At 40.9% G+C, this 19,681-nt stretch overlaps 3 protein-coding genes across 7 annotated transcripts; 2 read left to right on the top strand and 1 right to left on the bottom strand.

The window, feature by feature from the left end:
• The first annotated feature begins 327 nt into the window (after positions 1 to 327).
• Positions 328 to 10,084, top strand: LOC149753066 (uncharacterized). Its single transcript, XM_089924972.1, has 3 exons — positions 328 to 725; positions 1,058 to 3,962; positions 10,031 to 10,084. The coding sequence occupies exons 1-3, from the start codon at positions 328 to 330 to the stop codon at positions 10,082 to 10,084; spliced, it is 3,357 nt and encodes a 1,118-aa protein (XP_089781098.1).
• Positions 10,085 to 10,575: 491 nt separating this feature from the next.
• LOC103721156 (RING-H2 finger protein ATL74-like) lies at positions 10,576 to 13,951 on the top strand. 5 transcript variants are annotated; one of them, XM_089925079.1, is made up of 3 exons: positions 10,576 to 10,858; positions 11,144 to 11,694; positions 11,822 to 13,951. In XM_089925079.1, exon 2 carries the CDS (start codon positions 11,149 to 11,151, stop codon positions 11,692 to 11,694), a length of 546 nt encoding a protein of 181 aa, XP_089781205.1. In that variant the 5' UTR covers positions 10,576 to 10,858; positions 11,144 to 11,148; the 3' UTR covers positions 11,822 to 13,951. The 5 variants fall into 5 exon arrangements, with proteins under 5 accessions (XP_089781205.1, XP_089781204.1, XP_089781203.1 ...); XM_089925078.1 differs by having other exon boundaries at positions 10,621 to 10,858; positions 11,133 to 11,694; positions 13,587 to 13,724; XM_089925077.1 differs by having other exon boundaries at positions 10,621 to 10,858; positions 11,133 to 11,694; positions 13,540 to 13,667.
• Positions 13,952 to 15,047: 1,096 nt separating this feature from the next.
• On the bottom strand, positions 15,048 to 17,969 carry LOC103721160 (chalcone isomerase-like protein 2). The gene is made up of 5 exons (XM_039124904.3): positions 17,828 to 17,969; positions 17,625 to 17,705; positions 16,459 to 16,614; positions 15,605 to 15,831; positions 15,048 to 15,348 (listed from the first exon to the last, which is right to left on the bottom strand). Coding segments are annotated over exons 1-5 (627 nt in total). The 5' UTR covers positions 17,829 to 17,969; the 3' UTR covers positions 15,048 to 15,186.
• Between the last annotated feature and the right edge of the window lie 1,712 nt (positions 17,970 to 19,681).

Below are 19,681 nucleotides of genomic sequence, written 5' to 3'. Positions count from 1 at the left end.
GGGTGCTGGGAGCTCCCTTTCCCTCTCCGGTGACGCCCTGGTGGGAAGCGGGGTCTGCGGCCCTGGATTGGAGGAGAAGGCGCACTGCGGTGCTGGGAATGGGGAAGAACTCAAGATGAGGTCGGTGGTATCTGAGAGCCAAATGGCACAGGGGCTGAGGGGGTCACACCAACAGGCAGTTCAGAAGCTGCTGGCCACTGCTAAGGGTGTGATGCACAGTGAATTGGAGCAGCGAGGAGCAGTGCTATGTAGGAAGGAAATGGAGTTGGATCCTTGTAGCGGCAGCGGCCCGGGGGAGGGGGGCTGTGTCGACGCATCAGATGCACCATGAGAGCCCTCCTTTGGAATTGTCGGGGTGCAGGTAAGCCCTCTTTTGCCCCGGCTTTCCGCAGGTTGGTGCAACAGCACAAACCTGAAATTTGTGTTTTATTCGAGACCCGGCTCTCCGGGCAAAGCCTTCAGAAGGCCCGTGCGGCGATACCGAGGTCATGGGATTTTTATGCAGTGGAATCTCAAGGACTGTCGGGAGGTATTATAGTGACTTGGGCACAGGGTGACCACCAGATTGATGTTTTCAATGTTTGTAAACAGGAGGTCATCTTAGTGATATCAGAGGATAATCGGAGCCCGTGGGTCCTAGCAGCTGTGTATGCCAGTACAGATTATAGAGTGCGGAGGCGGTTGTGGGCGGAGGCGTCGCAGCTTATTATGCAGGGTTATCCCATGTTGGTGGCAGGTGATTTCAACTGTATCACGGATCCCCAGGAGAAGAGGGGGGGAGGGCCTTCACTTATAAGAGGGAAATCAGAGAGTTCCAAGATTTTATAGCGTCAAATGGACTGATTGACTTGGGTTTCTCGGGACCAACATTCACATGGTGTAATAATCAGCAGGGGCAGGCACGGGTTTGGGAGAGATTGGACAGAGTCTACGCCACAGCGGGGTGGGCCCAGTGTTTTTCTGACTACCATGTCCGTCACTTGCCGAGGATTGCGTCCGACCACTGCCCCTTACTGGTTAGTACCGATACAGCTGTCCCTTTTCTTTCCCCTTTTAGATTTGAGAAGTTCTGGACATGTTATCCTCGGTCCTGGGAGATTGTGAGGGAGGCATGGGATGTACCGGTGAGAGGGGATGCTATGTATCGTGTGTCTCGCCGGTTGGAGCTGACCAAAAGAAGGTTGAGGAGGTGGAACCGTGAGGAGGTAGGGAATATCTTCAGGAGGATTGAGGAGTCTGAGGAGGCCATTGCTAGACTACAGGCTCAGGAGGCCTTGGGAGGGAGTTTGGCAGAGGAGGAGATGGGGGAGCTTAGATCTCTACTATCCTTACATGATTCTCTCCTGAGACAGCAGGAGATCTTGTGGAGACAGAAATCGAGGGTGCAGTGGATCCAGGAGGGGGATCGGAATACTAGGTTTTTCCACCAGTCGACAGTTATCAGGAGGCATCGGAACAGGATCAGGGTGATCAGGGACGAGGATGGACAGTTAGTGGAGGATCCAGATTTGATCCGGAGGGTGCTGGAGGGTTTCTTCAGGGCCAGATGGTCTGAGCAGATGGGTACTGGGAGCTCAGGGAGTATCGTATCGCCAGTGGCACGGGTGGCAGAGGAGGATATGGTCGCACTGACTAGGCCGGTATTGGATAGTGAGATCAGGGAGGTGATGTGGTCCCTTGAGGGGGACAAGGCGCCGGGTCCGGACGGCTTTCCACCGTTATTCTTCCGGAGGTACTGGATGATTGTTGGTCAGGGGGTGACGGCGGCCATACAGCAGTTTTTCAGCACAGCAGTGATGTCTACAGATTGGCAGAGGACCCTTGTCACTCTGATACCGAAGCGTCTGGATGCTTCGGAGCCTAGTCACTTTCGCCCGATCAGTCTATGTACTACCTTGTACAAAGCGACGGCGAAGTTACTAGCTGTCAGATTGAGGATCATACTTCCGAGATTGATCAGTCCAGAGCAGGGGGCTTTTGTGGGAGGACGGAGTATCACAGATAATGTTCTTATTGCCCAGGAGTTCATGTATGATCTTGGCAGGGCATCGAGTAGGAGGAGTCTGATGGGGGTCAAGCTTGACATGGAGAGGGCATATGATAGGATGAGGTGGGATTTTGTACAGCAGTCATTGCAGGGGTTTGGATTTCCCGAGGCATGGATCAGATGGATCATGGGGTGCATTAGAGGCCCTTCCTTTGCCATTTTGGTAAATGGAACGCCATCACGGTACTTTGTGTCCTCTGGTGGGCTGCGTCAGGGTTGTCCTCTCTCCCCATTACTGTTTATTATATGTGCAGATGCGCTTTCCAGGACCTTGCGGCATGCAGTGACCACCCAGGAGCTGGAGGTTTATAGGCCTGTGCCGGATGCCTCCCCGATATCCCATCTACTATTTGCCGATGATTGTCTTCTGCTAGTCCGTGCGACTAGACAGGCTGTAGGGATTATTTGGACGATCTTGCGGGATTATTGCTCTATGTCAGGTCAACGGGTTAATTTATCTAAATCAGCAATTTGTTTTAGCCCGAAGACCAAACCTGATGTGAAGACAGCTATACTGGAGATTCTGGGGGTGGGAGAGCAGGAGGGCACGTTAAGGTATTTGGGAGTCCCTATCTCTGGGCAGCGTCTGCGCAGCAGTGATTGTACCCCTCTTGAGATCAGCATCCGGCATAGGCTGGAGGGGTGGCAGATACACTCTCTCTCCATGATGGGCAGGATTATATTGGTACGGTCAGTTCTTTCCTCGATCCCGATTTATTTATTATCTAACTCTCTTATACCGGCAGCTACAGTTAGGAATATTGAGCAGATCTTCAGGGATTTTATTTGGGGAAGGACTGGAGGCAGAAGGGGTATCCATCTTATGGCTTGGGAGGTTGTATGTCAGCCGACGAGATATGGTGGCTTGGGTGTGCAGTCCTTGATGGCGAGGCGTGAGGTTCTAGCTGCACGACACGCTGCTAGAGTGGTGTTGGAGCCTGATGGCATGTGGTCTTCACTTATGAGGGCCAAGTATGGCGATCCAGTGCCGGGTGCCCGGTCGGGGCGACGCCACTCACCGATATGGAGGGAGATTTGTGCTAGAGCAGGGTTGGTGCTCCCGGCGATTAGATGGGCCATTGGTGATGGTCGATCTATTGATGTGTTGGAGGACCGGTGGGTGACGGAGCAGCCTATGAGTAGACTTCCGATTACAGTGGACACATCGAGGTTAGCCGGTCTCAGGGTCAGTGACTTGATGGAGCCGGAGGGGGACCACTGGAGGATGGAGCTGATCAGGGAGGCTTTCGGGGAGCAGTTGGCGGAGAGGATCCTGGCCCTACCTATTTCTGCCCAGGGAGGGGCGGACAGATTAGTCTGGATGCCGACAGGGCGATCGCAGGTGCGAGCCAGGGATATCCATACTTTTTTGAGCCGAGAGCCAGTACGACAGATAGAGGGAGGTTGGATCTGGAGGATGCGGATTCACCCGCATGTGGCGCTCTTCATCTGGAAGGTAGCGTGGGGCTGCCTACCGACCAGGAGCTTACTGGCGCGGCGAGGGGTGCGGATCACTCAGTGCTGTCATGAGTGTACGGAGACTGAGGAGACGATGGATCATGTTCTTCTGCAGTGCCCCAGAGCTAGGGGCATTTGGAGTCGATCGCCCACACTGTTACCCCTTTCAGTCGAGTCAACACAGGACTTGATTCATTGGTTGAGAGTGGCTTTACGGCGGCCTAGCACAGTTGAGGCCGGGATCCAGGGGGCATATTTGGCTCATTCTATCTGGCTGGATAGGAATGCCGGCATTTTTGAGGGCAGGCGGTTTTCCCCGCAGATGGTGGTGGACAGAGCCATGCGTCTTGCTAGGGAGGTTTCTTCCGCTGCTGTTATTTTTCCTTCTGAGATGGCCAGGGACACCTGGGGTACTCTTTCTGCTGTCACAGCGCCCAAGTTCGCCCTAGTCTCTTGGGTACCCCCACCCCTTGGTCATCTCAAAGTGAATTTTGATGGTAGTAGGTCGGCTGATGGGGTGTCAGGAGGAGTTGGCTTTGTTATCAGAGACCATCTCGGCAGCTTGATAGCAGCTGGTGGACGCCGCGCGCCGGGATTTACCGTAGTTGGTGCGGAGCTACGGGCTGCCTGTGAGGGGATATCCTATGCGAGGCGGGTACTACGTGCTGAGCACATTTGCCTTGAGGGAGATTCCTCTGTGGTGATAGAGTGAATTCGGGGAGTGGACAGATATGGAGATGATCATCCTCTCATCCGTGAGATTCGGAGATTGGCTCGGGAGGCGAGAGTCTTCCAGGCTTCACATGTTTTTCGGAAGGCGAACAGTGCAGCAGACTGGGTCGTCTCCTTTGCCGCTCGGCACTCCGGAGAGGTCATCTGGACTTCGTCAGGAGATATTCCCTCTACGTTGTACTCGTTACTTTATTTTGATATGGCTGGATGTACTCAATTTAGAGCTATATGAATTGCCGTTTTCACCAAAAAAAAAAAAAAAAAAAAAAAAGAGAAGCTCTAACCATTATCGGATATAGAACCGTTGCTGGTGGAACCGGAACAGCCCGAAAATTCGATCATTTTCGGTATATAAATGATAGGGCCTGCCCATAGATGTATATCCCGTGGTGGCTATAGATTGTATATTCACTTTATTTGGATCTGAAATGAGTTCAAGATTGAAAGGTCCATGTTACGCGTGAGTGCGTGTTGCGAGAGAAGGTGACGAAGGAGGATTATTACAATATTACCTGGCATTTGGTGACCTAAATAAAATTATCAAAATGATCTTAGATCACTGGCGCTCCATATTTCAAGATAATTTGACTCTTAATGATCTAAGATCACTGCATTTGGTATGCTATATTTCAGTAATTAAAGATTCCTAAGTATCCAAAAACTATTTAGTATTTCATAGGAATCCAAGATTACTTACCATATAATACCAAAATTATCTCTGTTATATTTCATATAAATATATTTATGAGTTCAATAAATTATTAATCCTATAAAGATATATTAATTGTTATTATATAATTAATATTTTTATTTATACTTATAATATATTATTTTTCATATAAATATTTATTTTAATTAAGAAAATAATATAAATATAATAATATATTTAATAATTTTATTATATAAATATCAAGCACTATAATATATTTCTACTATAATTTAAATTTATATTTGAATAATAATATGACAGTAGTATGATTAATAATATATTATAATATAATATGTACCATAAATATAATATACAATATTAATATGATATAATATATTAATGGTATACTGATGTACCAATTTTTTTTGTTGGATTGAGGGGTATTTTTGTTCTCAAATTTTAGCCCAAAATTACTGCCTTGGGGTGATCTTGGATATCCGACCTCAAAGATGGATATCCTTCGGTTGGACGGTGATTTGAGAAATGAGAATGATTTTGGTTCACTTCTATGTATGATCACCATGGTACAAGCAAACATGGTGATCTAATCACCACTATCTATATCATCTTTGATTTTGGGATGATCACCTTATACCAAATGCTCTCTTTATATAACATGAAGTCACCAAAGGCCAGCTATCATTACCCAACATGTAATAGTAGTAGCCAATATGCCTCCATTGGCTCCCAGCATTTTTATAGATGAAACTTCTCAGCCACAATACAATGAGCCATTCATCGGATTTAAAAATTTTATAGCGGAGCATCTAAGGGTTGCAATTTATAGGATAATTTTACCTGACTCATAGCTGATCCAAAGTGGGTACAATATCTGAATCCAATTCGGATACATATAACTCTTCACAAATCTTTGTCTTAAGATAAAAAAAAATTATATGATTTTTTTTTGTAGCTTTACTTGATCCGATCAGTCCAATCCACCTAATCTAAGTCTACCCATCCCATCCTATCCTAAAAAAAAGTATAGGATGGGTGCGGACAATGCCCTATTCAATCTATACCTGATCTATCATCATCTCTAGGAGTATACGAACTCCAACATGAAGACTACAAAATAGACAAAAAGGGTGAAACGGAATATAATATTTAGCAATTCTTTGCGGTGCATGGTTTACCGATACTAGGAGATTGTTTCGTCTCTTATGTGCTAGTAGAATCTAGCTACATGCATGATAGTGGCAATGTTTCCTCACAATCCATGATTAGCAACAAATCAGCATCTCAAGTTGAGGTGCCCATTCCGGAAATTCTACCAAATGGGCCAACAAAGTGATGGGAGCATCATTATGGCTAGGTTGATGTGACTATGAGCAACAAGATAGCTAGGCCTATGGTGCAGATGACGTTCTCAGAGAAATCATGCTAAGAAAGAAAATATGGATGGTGGCCGTGGAGGCGATGGATGCCACGTAGAGCGAATGAACAAGGGGAGACAGTGTGAGAGAGAACTAGTCTCTTATGGTAATGCTAGTGGCACAGTGAAACATTGAGGAGGATGGTTTGGAGGAGGCTGGAGTTAGGAGAAAGCAGCAGCGAGCAGGCCAGATATAGATGTGGCGATCTTTTTCCTTCTTCTGATAGTAATTTCTATCAGGGACTTAATTTCACAATACAATGTTGTGGAGGGTTGTTGGAGGGGCGCATGGCATGAACAAAATATTCAAGTTCAGTATGTGGCTTGTGCCATGACATTAGAATTTCCAATTTCCAATTTTGTTTTTTAAATTGCGATTTCCCTAAAAAAAATGGAGACAGGACTGATCGAACTCATGGATGGATCCTTTTGCTCTGCAGGCTGCTTGCAATTGGGTTGGCCCTTGATTTTTAGGTTGAATATAATCTAGCTCTTACATTTCTATCATCTCTGCTTCTTCCTCTTCTTTAATTTTTTGTTTCGCTTTTATATTTTTATTAATTAATTCATCAACAGAATTTAGGTGGCTCTCCACTGTTTTGCTCAATAAGAAAATATAAAATATATACATAAATCTACCTCATCCTATCAGTTTAAGCTTTTAGGACAAGTGGTGATTTCAACATGATATCAGAGCAAAGGTCTTGAGTTCGAACCGTGTCTCCGCACTCTTTAACTCCATTATTAAAAATTTCACATGTTGGGCTCCCCCATTAAAGAAAAGTTTGGATCGGATACATCTTGCAGGATATTAAAATCCTATATGGATCGGATACCAAAATATTTATATCTATATTTGTTTTATTTGATAGATATAAATATGGATATGAATGTTAATCAGATGCAAAAATTTATATTCATATTTATTTTAAATGGATACGGATACAAATCAAAAAGTATGGATATAAGTTGCATAATTAAACTTTATAACTATAAAATCAAAAATATTACTAAATAAAAGATAAATTGAGTTAATAAAATCGGATATTCTGATATGCATTAGATAATATTACTTATATTCATTTTTTTATTAATAGATATGGATATGGATATTAGTCGGATGCTTAAATTTTTATTCAAATTCGGATAGACTCGGATAGAAAAATAGCGGAAACGAATCTGATACAGCAGAAACTGATCTCAACATATATTATCTGCTCTAAAATTTAATTCAGATAGACTCGAATACAAAAATAGGGGAAACGAATCTATATACAACAGAAATTGATTTCGATAGATATTATCTGCTCTAAAATTTTCTATATTACATTCCAAAATGTGTACCTTATTGCCATCACACTTGAGGAATCCAAGTAGGGATTTCGTAGCGTGGAAGACTCTATGCAGACAATCATTGATTTTTTCTGTCCAAGTGCTTAATTGAAATTTTCAAAAATTGACCCGTCATTTCTTATTCTGCATAAGAGAACCTTGCCTGATTCACTAATTCGTGGAAAGACATTGAAATTTTGGATTTGAAAAATGTTCCAGAAGGCATCTTTGAAGTAGATGGTGATTGATAGAATAATTCTTGATCGTAATTTTTAGTTTAGGTACTACGTCGAACATAAAACTTGTTATTGGTAGAAAAACATCAATTTTTCTTACCGTCCATGCTTTTTTAAGGCAAATCTCGACCGCCCACGCTAGACGCGTCACATCTCCAAAGCAAGTCACGTGCATATGACATCGTCTGACGGTGACCTTGGCGCAATTAGTGTGATCTCAAATAATTCAATAGATATTGAGCTATACCGTGACGACAAAATAGTTACGACGCGTGGCATCACACAAGTCCAAAGTACTGTATGATCTTCTCTTCATATTAAGGCATATGCAGCGTCGTGAGCCGTCCCAAATTTGTCATCGTCCTTCTTTTCCATGGAAATTTATGTCACAAACTCCAAAATACTATGTGATCTTCGTCCCATCTAATAGTGTCCGCAATTGTGGGAGCCATCACAAATTTGTTACCATAAAAATTTATATCTTCCCCAAGTCGTTCTAATTTTTAACATCCACGAGATGGTTCACCACGATATTTTTTTTTTAGCACAAGTCGAGATCAAATCACACATGGGATAACTTTTATAAAGTTACACCTTTTTCAAGTTGGATGATGAAGATGTCACATGATGGTCTAAGCCATTCAATATGATCTATCATCCCTAAATTACTTACACATTAAAAATTATAAACTTTAGAACTCTTAGTTTATGCATCGAATAGTCAAAAATATATATTATTTAATATTATTTAAACGATCTAATTTTTGGCCGCTTGATACAAAGGCTAGAGATCCCCGAACCAAATAATTTTTACTATGCCAGCAGTTTGGAGATAACATATCATATCTAATAGCTCATAGCTAAGATCATTGACATAATATCCTATTATATAATTCAAAAAATATATAACTCTATAAAATTACATTGGGTGTAACTTGAACCGGACCCTTTTTTTATATATAAAGAGAGAAAACTACTCATATTATAATAATTACAGTTACTTGGACTCCAATATTTAGAGATGCACCATGCACCATATAAAGATTCAAATATAAGTAGTGAAACTTATATATATGGGACCATTGGGGCAAGCCCCAATTCATCAATGTTGTGGAAATAGAGATGTAAAGATGATATTATGTCAAATTAATTATCACCGGAGCTTGAATCTTCTAGCAAGGTGAGCTTGCTTGTCCTTTACTCTCCACTTCATCTGTGCACTTGCCCCACCTGCTTTGGAGATGCTGATCAGTCCAAATGACGTGAAAGATCAGAGAACTCTTGAACATTATAAGGGAATCAGCATTGGGAAGGCAAGGACAATGCCTACCTATATGGAATATTGCTCCGATTCAAAGAAATAAGAGACCAAGATAAGATCGAGAAAAAGGTATTTGACTTGTTTACATTGACCTAATTACTATTCTTTATCAACTTCAGATTAGGTTATTGCACCTCAATCCTGTTCAATTTTACATGAAGATTGTGAAAATCTGTGTGGGCATATGTTTAGTCCCACATTAGTTATTTGCTGGATAGATCTTAGGTACTTATAAAGGATCAAGAAACACAAAATATCTTTCGGCTAGTCTTTTTGGATGAGATTCTTGATTGTTACAAATGGTATCAGAGCGAACCCGGCTCATAATCTATGTGGATTAGGGGACATTGCAGCACGGATCCATTGGGGCTGATCATGGGCCGATCGTGGTGTTTATGATTAGATTTGAATGGAATTGAACCCTTAGCCTGACGAGGACGTCAGGGCTTAAATGAGGGAGTATGTGAGGATCCATGCAGGCATGTGTTTAGTTCCATATTGGTTATTCGATCACTGGATAGATCTTGGGTACTATATAGGATCAAGAAATCTAAATAAAATCTTCCGGCTAGTCTTTTTAGGTGAGATCATTGGTTGTTACAAAGATCATGTAGACTAGAAATGGAGGCCAATAAATGATATCGCCGTCATGAGCTGATGCCGTGGCACCGAATGTGTTAGTGATTTAGTTTATGAAAAACCGACGGTAGGTGCATACCTCTTGGCTTTATTAAGGAAAGAAAAGTGCATGGATAACATAGTCATGGTTGGTATAGTATTCTTGCTATTATCCTATCCTACCTAAAACCATGCTTTCCAGAGTGTCTGCGAAGTAGCTGATGGTATACAGCCAATGGTTTTGAACCTGGCCTAAGAGGTGTGGTTGTGCAAGGCTGACCGATGGCCATGATGCAAAGCAGAAGAGGTGGACCCTTGTGATCCTGTCATCTTCATTAGTCTATATGCAGCCAGGGCACAAGATCCCATGGGGTAGCCGCATGATGTCGCATGGCCATATCCATAAACAAGTGGATAAATTGCAAGAGATCTCAATCCTAAGGGGATAAACACGCCAAAGACCCCAAAAGAGTCCAGCTTAAAGATCAAGCCTCATCCAGTCATGTGCACTTGGAAGAGGACCTAGTTGTGACACAAGGGGATGTATGTATTAATATATTAATTACCTCTCTTCCTGTGGCAAAGGAAAAGAAGCTAAAATGTGAGCAACTCTTACACTTGAAGCCAGATGACATTGAAAGCTACTCCAGTCTGATGATTCCTGCTCATACAACCTTTAACTTTATTTTCCTTTAATCAAAACTTGAAAGCCAACCCCATAAATGTGGAAAATGATTCAATAATCAAAAGAAAGATGCAAAACTCAGATCTCTACCATCACTTTTTATATCTTTCCATGTATGTTCTCTCTCCCCCACCTACCCCTCAAGTCACCTAGCCCGTCCATCCAGTGTCACAAGACCATCCAAACCATCAAAGTGATACCACGGTGCAGTGTATAAAATTATCACCAAGCCTCCTCTTGCCTTATGGGTGGAGAAGATAAATCTCTCATCCTCGGTTGGTTCACACACTGCCGAGATCTCGGCTCACCGGGGACGGCAAACTCCTGCAAGAAAAATAATCAGAGGTAAGCTCAAGTGCAAGCTCTAACCCTCTTTTCACCTCACTCTTCTTCTTCTGTTAAGTGGAAAGATGCCAATTCAATTGTCTCCATCTTCCAAAGAATCCATGAACCCAAAAGGCACTCTCCCTCAGCACAAAGAGATCAGCGAGAACCTACAGAAAAGCAAAGAAAAAAAAAAGCGATTATACTTCAAAATTTTGTTTTTTTTCACTTCCCAATATCACAATTCCCAAAACACAGCAGACTCCCATCAGATCCATGCTTAGAGTTTTGACAGTTATATAACAGACTCCATGCGTCAGCTCCTCGGCGCAGCCCTGGAGGCGCCGCCACCGGCAAATGGGAGCAAACCACGGGGCAGCGCGTACGGCGGAGGCGGCAGCGCCAGCTTCGACACCAACATGGTCATCATCCTCGCTGCGCTGCTCTGTGCATTAATATGCGCTCTGGGCCTGAATTCCATCGTGCGGTGCGCTCTCCGATGCGGCCGCCGGCTCGCCTTCGAGACCCCTGAGGAGGCTGCTGCTAGGCTCGCCGCCACCGGGCTCAAGAAGCGGGCGCTGCGACGCATCCCGGTTGCAGTCTACGGCCCGGGGACCAACATACCTGCCACGGACTGCCCAATATGCCTCGGGGAGTTCGCCGACGGCGAGAAGGTCCGGGTGCTGCCCAGGTGCCACCATGGTTTCCATGTCTCTTGCATCGACACATGGCTTGCGTCGCACTCGTCGTGCCCGACCTGCCGGCACTCGCTGCTCGACTGCGGTGGCGGGGACGGCGCCGATGTCGGAGATAGGTCGGCAAGGCAGGATAACGGCGTGGCGGTGGTGGTGGATTAGGTGAGCTGACCCTGGCCAATTGGAGGTCTTTTTGTTGCTTCTAAGCTTCCTAGATTTGTTCATGCATATTGGAGAGTTTCATGATGTTTTGTTGTGCCTTTATTTTGTTCTGATTGTAAATTTGTAGGCTGAGGAGTAGACAAATCATGCAAGTGAAGATAGAAGGGGGAAAGAATGGGAAGTAGATTTTTTTTTTTTAATTTCTTTGTTCATTCTGTGGTTTGCTTTTCTGTGCAGTATCATGGGGATTAAAAAAAAAAAAAAAAACATGATGAGCTATCCATGAATGCAGGTGGAGGCTGAAAAGTTGTAGGAGACCTCTAAAAATGGGTATTACTTCACACATATTTACAATAATTAAAGATTCTGACATTGCTCTTGCCTTGTTTCTACGTTTTCTCAGTTATAGATGCTTTATTAATTTCTCATCTTTCATTGATTTGCCAACAAAGTCAAAGTTTTTATGATGAGTAAAAAAACGTTTTGTCAAAAGGATTAGATGTTTATATTTGAGGGAAAGCTATAGAAGATTTCATTTTGTTAATTTCTCCTCCTATGAACATCTTCTCATATAATTTAATATTTTTTGTTATTCAATCTAACCTTATATTATACCTTTTCTTCCTGGACATTCATGGGAGCACTCTTTGCCCTTTTCTTTCTGCTATTTTTTTTTTCTTTCCAAAGCAGCACTATACGCCCTCTAAAAAGTTTTTTTATTTATTTTTTTTAATTTTGAACTCTTTTCCTTTATTTGAACTGTACTCATAAGATTTTTTAATAGCTTTAAAATTTGCATTTCCTTTATTTCCAGAATTTCTAAATCTTTTTTTGTTAAGATTGGCTTCTTAAAATAGTTAAGTAGACTATATTTAACAGAATAAAAATTCATGAAAACTGAATGTTGTGCTCCTTTTTTTTCTCTAAGATAATTGAACACATACCAAATTCTCAGTTCCTGGTTCTATCGAATTAATATTTTGTTAAAATATTGAAAATCCTGAATTATTTCAATATGATGTTAAAATTTAAATGCATTTTTATCTTGTATAGAACATCACGAAGCTTAATTCTGAAGACTCCATGCATTTTCCTCTAACTAGAACCGCACTAACCAAAAGCATAACCTTTGAAAATGAAAGTTACATCCGTAAAACAAAATAGACCTCCAGTCGAATAGGTGATTATAGTCATCCATGCTTTCTCTCACATTCGGAGGACAAGTGCCTACCACTAGTTTTTTATGTCTGAAAAACTATAAATATGGCATAGTCTAAAGATAACCCTGCATTAGTTGCACTAATAGAGGTTCATGCAAGCTCTTATTGGTAGGCTTAATTGGAACCTGCTGGCTTTTAATTTAAGGTGATTTATGAATTGGAACAGAGAGAATATGTGAAACCACATGATTAGACAACATTAGGTCCCCTCCTTTCAAATGGTACTCCATCTCTTTCTTCCGTTCAATGAAATGTCATGAACCTGTTTGAACCGTGCAAAAAGCCAAAGAGGAATATAAATGCCGCACCGTATTGGGTCCCCTTACCTTTATTGCTCTCGTCTCTCTCTAATATTGTCCTTTCCCTCAGTTGTGAGCACAAGCAATGAATCCCTTCTCTCCTTTCTTGTGCCCAAAGGGACCCTTCCTTGTTGGGTTTGATAGCCCCACGAAAGCATAAACGAATGCTGCACTCACCATTGTCCTTCGACAAGTAGTTTGCTCCCCAAGGAATTCTTCGTGTGGTGTACTGTTTGAGAACTGGGGACCATTGCTTAGAATCAATTGGACCACCATTTCTGCGAGTGAGCCAGAGCAAGAACCTTTCAAGATTTTCCTGTTTTCAGGTAATAGAGTGGAATCAGGACTGAGCCCCTTCCATGCTCGTAATCAGGAATCGCCTTTAGATAAGTCATCAGTTCGTGCTCTTGCCACTAGAGGTGCAGTGTACCGTACAAGGGGCACGCAAATGTACGTCCTTGTCCATTTGATTGGTCTCAATCATCCTTGTCACGGACTTTACAGAACGTTGGGACAAAAGACTTGTTCAGAGGTGCACATGGAATCATACTTCAGCAAGGTCAATGTGGAGCCTCATCAAGAAGGATTCAACACGATGCGCAAACAAAAAAGTGGAGGTTGCAAGCTTCATTTCAAAGGGTATTTAGTTTGATGAAAGCATGGAGTTGTCTACTGTAACAATGTTCTATGTTCTGACTATTTAGCTTAGCTTTATGAATGTCTTTTCGATTCTTTTCACTCGCATCAAAGATCACCTCCAAGAGGCTGAACTCTGTTTGACTCCTTCGATGGCAAGTGTTATAATCGCCGACCTTGTTTGCCGATGAAAAATGACCAACTAGTTACAAGAAACAAGTTATGTCCATTTTCCTCTACCTATATGGTTCAAAACATTATGCCGTTCTAGTTATGAGTCGCCTATTTGTTCGACCTTGGTGCGCTCTTCAGCTATAGTAAGAACCTATCGAATTGAGGAAGCCACTATAAACAACCAAAAATGAGCTAAGCCATATATATAGATAGATAGATAGATAGATAGATAGATAAAGATTGTATTATATCTAAGAAAACAGAAAAGTGATTTGGCCGGGGCTGATAGTGCCGCTTTGTCTACCCAAATAGAAAGGTTGTTCAGGAGTTCTGGTGGGAGTGATGCCCAGCAGCAGAACTGTTCAAACAAGATGGCCAATGGGCATGAATTAGTCCTTTGTTATCCATCCATCTTTTCATATCATCAATCTGAATATTTTTGCTCAGTCCAGGGATCTTTTTAAAGTTACACATCAACAGCCATATGGTTGAAATATAAAAGCCTTCTGTTGCTTTCTTGCAAACATTTCAGTTCAAATGCATATATGTTAGGCACCTGCATTGTACATGCTCAGCATGCAATCAATCACCAGTGGCCGCTTTTGAATAAAACCATAAGATATGATATTGATGGGTACCATCTAACCTATGGATGTCTTGGGACAAATATTACCCAAATGTCTATATTACCAATAATAAGTACCTTAGAAGGCATGATAGGTATCTGTTCATGACCAAAAAGTTACTCTTTACAACCTTTTTTAAATCACAGGCAATTAGTATATCAGCAAGAGAAGGATAAAAATGTGAACCCAATTAGATTCCCAAAGTCATAAGTTTGTCTAGATCATTTAAGTCTCTAATTACTTCTGTGCCTCTTGTGCCAAATATACTGATCCTATGCAGTCATATTGAGACCGATTGCTATGCCTAAGCAGTTTTCATACTTCCCCTCTTTAAAAACCCCCTGCGCAGTAGCTAAGGATGCACCGAGATCGTTTATATGATCCAACCAAAATGAGAATGAGATAGAAAGTAGATTTTTAGTCATTTTAGGAGATACAATGGAGACTTCAACAAAACAAGAACAACAAAAGTTGCACACCTACTGAAGTAGCATTTATTTGTGACCAAACCCAAACTACAGAAGAGAAATGTAAGATCTACTGCGAAAGCATTGTTCCAATATTTTCAGCCAAGCTTTTCACTGTGGTTGGAGACACAGCTCTGCTCCCACCCAAGTACCATTTTTGGATCATCTCAACCACATTTGCATTCTCTACCTTGATCTTTGTTTCCTCCTTTCCTTCTGTTACAAATGATATCTGTAGAACAAGTCCACAAATATAAATTTAGGTTGAAAGTGAAGTAGTCCAACATAAAATACGTACTCTAAGGTTAGTATTTCTCTTAGGCTACTAACAAGACTTAGTCGATGGCTTGTTGCTCACCATAACACATGATCATAATAAAACTTCAAGGAAATAATTTTTTCACTCCACTTTAAACCAGTATTCAGCTCTAACTTGCTTGTTATTGGCATAAAAATGTAAATGAAGACAAGGGTGCAAAAGTTGTTACCTCAACAGTGCGAGGACTCGCTGGAAAATTAAAGGTGATCACTGAATCCTTCTTAAAATATTTGGACTGGAAAAATGCAGAAACCTTCTCAAGTGCTTCCTCTTCTTCTTCTTCGTATTTATCAATGGCTGCCAACCTATCTCTGACGGCACTCTCCAGTTGCACCCCATACTGAGAGCCCTTTATCTCTTTTATCACCACAATTCTGAAAAATTTATCCACAGGAGCTGGACATAAAGTAACGAACAAGCAAATTAGTAAACTGCAACAAGAAATAAGGGTATTATTAACAAAAATAACTCGCTGATGATGAATACTTGAGGAATTTAACCTAACAGCTTGATTAGACAAACATGAGAGTTGAAAATTAGGCTCTAGAGATAAAAGCACATTTACTTCTAGGGAAGTATTCAGCTGACTAGTTAGCAAGGTCTTGAAGGATATAGTCTAGCATGTTACATTTTGCAGAATTTACTATTAACTCTAAGAGCTCATTGTGTAGTAGATACATCCAAAAACATGAATAAAATGCCTTTATCTTCTGCACGTTAAAAGAAGAAGGGCAATTAATTCCCTTATTAGTTCTACAATTTTACCATAGCAAAGATATGTTCAGTGTAGGGCTTGCTCGGCCGAACTGTATCCTACATCAGCCTGTAAGACCTATTAGTATTATCCTAAACATTTTTATATCAGTCACCAAATATCCTTCTATGCACAATGACAAGCTAGCTCATCGAGGGCACAAGACACATTTAACTCTTCATCCAAATACAAGCAAAAATTTTCACTTCACGACTAATCCTGTTTTGCCGCATTGAAACGGTGTTAACAAGTAGCTGCATCATTCTCACCAGCAACAAGAGCCTCAAAGAAGGTATCGTCTTCGGCTAGCTCAGCTCCTTTTTTGCCCTTCCAGTTCCCCAAGTGTTCGATGATATTTTTCTCCATGTAAATTCCAATTGCATTGTACTTTATCTGAAGGAAATGGATCTCAATATCCGTAATACCTGAAGATGAAAACACCAAACACATAATAGCCATTCTAGATTAGACATTTCCTACATAAAAGTTGAGTAAAAATGAATTCAATCACTAGTTTCTTTTCAAGAATACAAATATTACAGAGTAGCTAAAAGTTTTGGAGAACATGCTACAAGTACATGCAAAATTATAAGAAGACTATTGGAGATGTCAACCATTCTTGCAAAGTGGGCTATAAAGTGGTAGTTTACTCTTCCATATAGGATGGGCAGGTGTTGTTTCCTAAATACTTGACCAATGTTAGTTAACTCTGATAAATGGTGCTTCCATCATAATTCTCAATTGAAAAACCTTAAAAATAATAGCAGGAATAACAATACTAGGTTGCAGTACTCATGCATTGGATAAAAGATGGATGAGACATTCATGCACCTCCCATGCATCTAGAACTAATTAAACTGCTACCAACCCAGTTAATTTGGTCAAGTCTGGTGGGTGTGCACAGTTTGGGTTGGGACAGGTTCATAAAAGCCCTCGGCCAAGAAGAATTCGCCCCAAGGACAAGGGGACTTGAAGGCAACCCAGCTATGAAAACTTCTTTTATATCAAAACCTTTAAATAAAGCTGATTTTTTTTTTCTGAGAAAGTATTTTTGTTTTCTCTCTCACTGTCCAAAAATACCTGCTATATGTCGTGTTAGGACAGCTAAATTTAATCTGATCATAGAAAGCCTCTCATTAAAGTTGATATTTGGAGGGATTTTTTATTTTTTTTTCTAATAAAACCTTCATTTCTTTTTTGAGCAAAAGAAAGGCCTCATCTCTCTCTCTCTCTCTCTCTCTCTCTCTCTCTCTGTGTGTGTGTGTGCGTGTATGTGTGTGTGTGTGTGTAATATCCCCCTTTTTAACAGATAAATGACATATTGTGGATTGGGGATTGCCAAACAAAAGTACAGCCACTAGTTAATAATGTGGTTTGCTTGGACTAATTACATCCAGAATAAATCATCAACTAAAATGAAGGCTTCCTTTCTTACCATGACCAAGGAGAGCTAAAGGTTTGGCAACGATCTCAGGAGGGAATGGAACTCCATCCACCATCACCATCTCAGAGCCCACTGCACATATATAAATAACAATTGGAAAACCAAATCTTAGAAACTCGACAGCAAACTGAGCTCATTTGGTTGCGAGTGGAATTGTACGGAAGAAGAGAAAGGAGATGGCCAAGATTACTTACTGATGAAAAGGAAAGGATAGATGGAGAACTGAAGAGCAGAGAGGCAGAGTTGTAGCGATAGGAGAACTCCACAGATGCGATGGAGGCCAAGTTTTAGAGAGAAGGCGAGAGGGTTTTAATAAGAGGAGGTGGGTGGTTGAGAGGGTGCTTCTCCCAACTACCTCCTCTTCCGGTCATACTTCATCCAGTTGTGAGTTGGTAAAACATGTGACCAACAATGTATCTTATTGAAGACCATGACGGGTCCTAGTCCTTGGCCCTGAAAGCAAGTAGACCAATGGCGAGCCATGGAGGGGCCTTCAGTTTCAGACCAAACATATTTTTCATGAAGTTAATAGAATTGTAGATTGGGTGGTTATTTATATAGCCAGTCACTTCATTAAGATCTTATAGGTTGGAGATAAAGAGTTGTTTCTGGCACTCCAAGGTATTTTATTATTTGATTTTATTGGATGTATATGTACTCGTTAGGTATGATCCATCTGTCTTGGCAGCAAAAAAAAAAAAAAAAAGAAGCAAGTACCGTTGTTTCTTTATTTTTAAAGCCAAATAGGTGGTCGCCATTAAATCAGTTATGTTCCTAAACTAAGATTTTACTTTACAGCTAATGGCTTGTAAAATGAGCTGAATGTCTAGGCTAACCAGGAGCACATTTGGTTTGTAGAAAAATATATGATGCTTAAAAAATATATATTATATATATTTAATTAATTATAAAAAATGATATATTGTAGAGTGATTTATATTTGATTATGCATTTTTTTTAAAAAAATTATGTAAAATATCTATTATACTCTTAATAAAAAGAAAAATCTTGCCCCATCCTATCAAAAAGTTTGAAAGTATATTTGGAAAAGTGGCGTCAATAGATTATAGCATTACACACTAGGTTTTGGGTCATCAATTTTCTTGAGCTACCTAAGGCCCGGGACCACGGCATATAATTAGGATAAACTTGATCAGGCTTATTTTTAGTATCAAGTTTGATTCATTTGTCACTATTTCGAGCTTGATGCGAGTTTAATTCCAAGCAGAGTCAAATAGCAAGCCTAATTAATGAGCTTGAGAATCCTAAATCGAGCTAGAAACCAATTCAAGCTCGAATCAAGCTCGGTTCAAGCTTGAATTAAAACTTGGCAAACTTGGTTCAAAACTGGATTACCACTTGATGGATTCAAACATTCAAGCTTGAAACAATCCTAATAACAACCCTAATACCATGAACCTTCAGATCTAAAATTCAACTACCACTATCTAATTTTATATATATAGTAATGGATTATGTTTCTCTCAAGGCAAGTTGGTATCTATTCATCTCGAGTTCAAAATTAATAATAGAGAATTTAAGTAAAAAATCTATATTATTAATCATGATCTATACCATAAAAAATATCTATAAATTAATTATCATATATTTTGAGGTTTCCTAACCTATATATCGATACAAAAATATGTGTGCTGCACTACATAATAAAATATTTGAATTGAAATTCCATCTTATATAGTTTGAAAATAAATACATTTTAATGCCAAAGTAGATAGACTTGTATGTTTGGTGATAGACCTTACAATTGATACTCGTGTAACACGCATCACCAAGAGTTTCCAAAACATCAAGAAAGAAGACATGATATGGCGTGGTTTCTTCCGATAAACTTCGAAGGTCTGTAGTGTTAGTGTACAGGGGGCAAATCCAGGCTTTGAATTACTTGGCCAGGCCTCAATACATTTTTGGGTCAGGTTTACGGCCATTTAATGAGTCTGTGTGCAAATTTGTCACGTCCGAGCTATAAAACTCTCTCCAGCGAGTGCATGATTTAATGCAGTTTGGCCCTGGATTAATTAGCTTGGCCT

The sequence above is a fragment of the Phoenix dactylifera genome, chromosome 8, assembly GCF_051530095.1.
Source record: "Phoenix dactylifera cultivar Ajwa chromosome 8, Ajwa_hap1_PhDact_Kaust_v1.1, whole genome shotgun sequence".
Classification (NCBI taxonomy): Eukaryota; Viridiplantae; Streptophyta; class Magnoliopsida; order Arecales; family Arecaceae; genus Phoenix; species Phoenix dactylifera.
The sequence above is the reverse complement of the archived record's forward strand: the minus strand, read 5'-3'. Positions and strand labels throughout refer to the sequence as shown.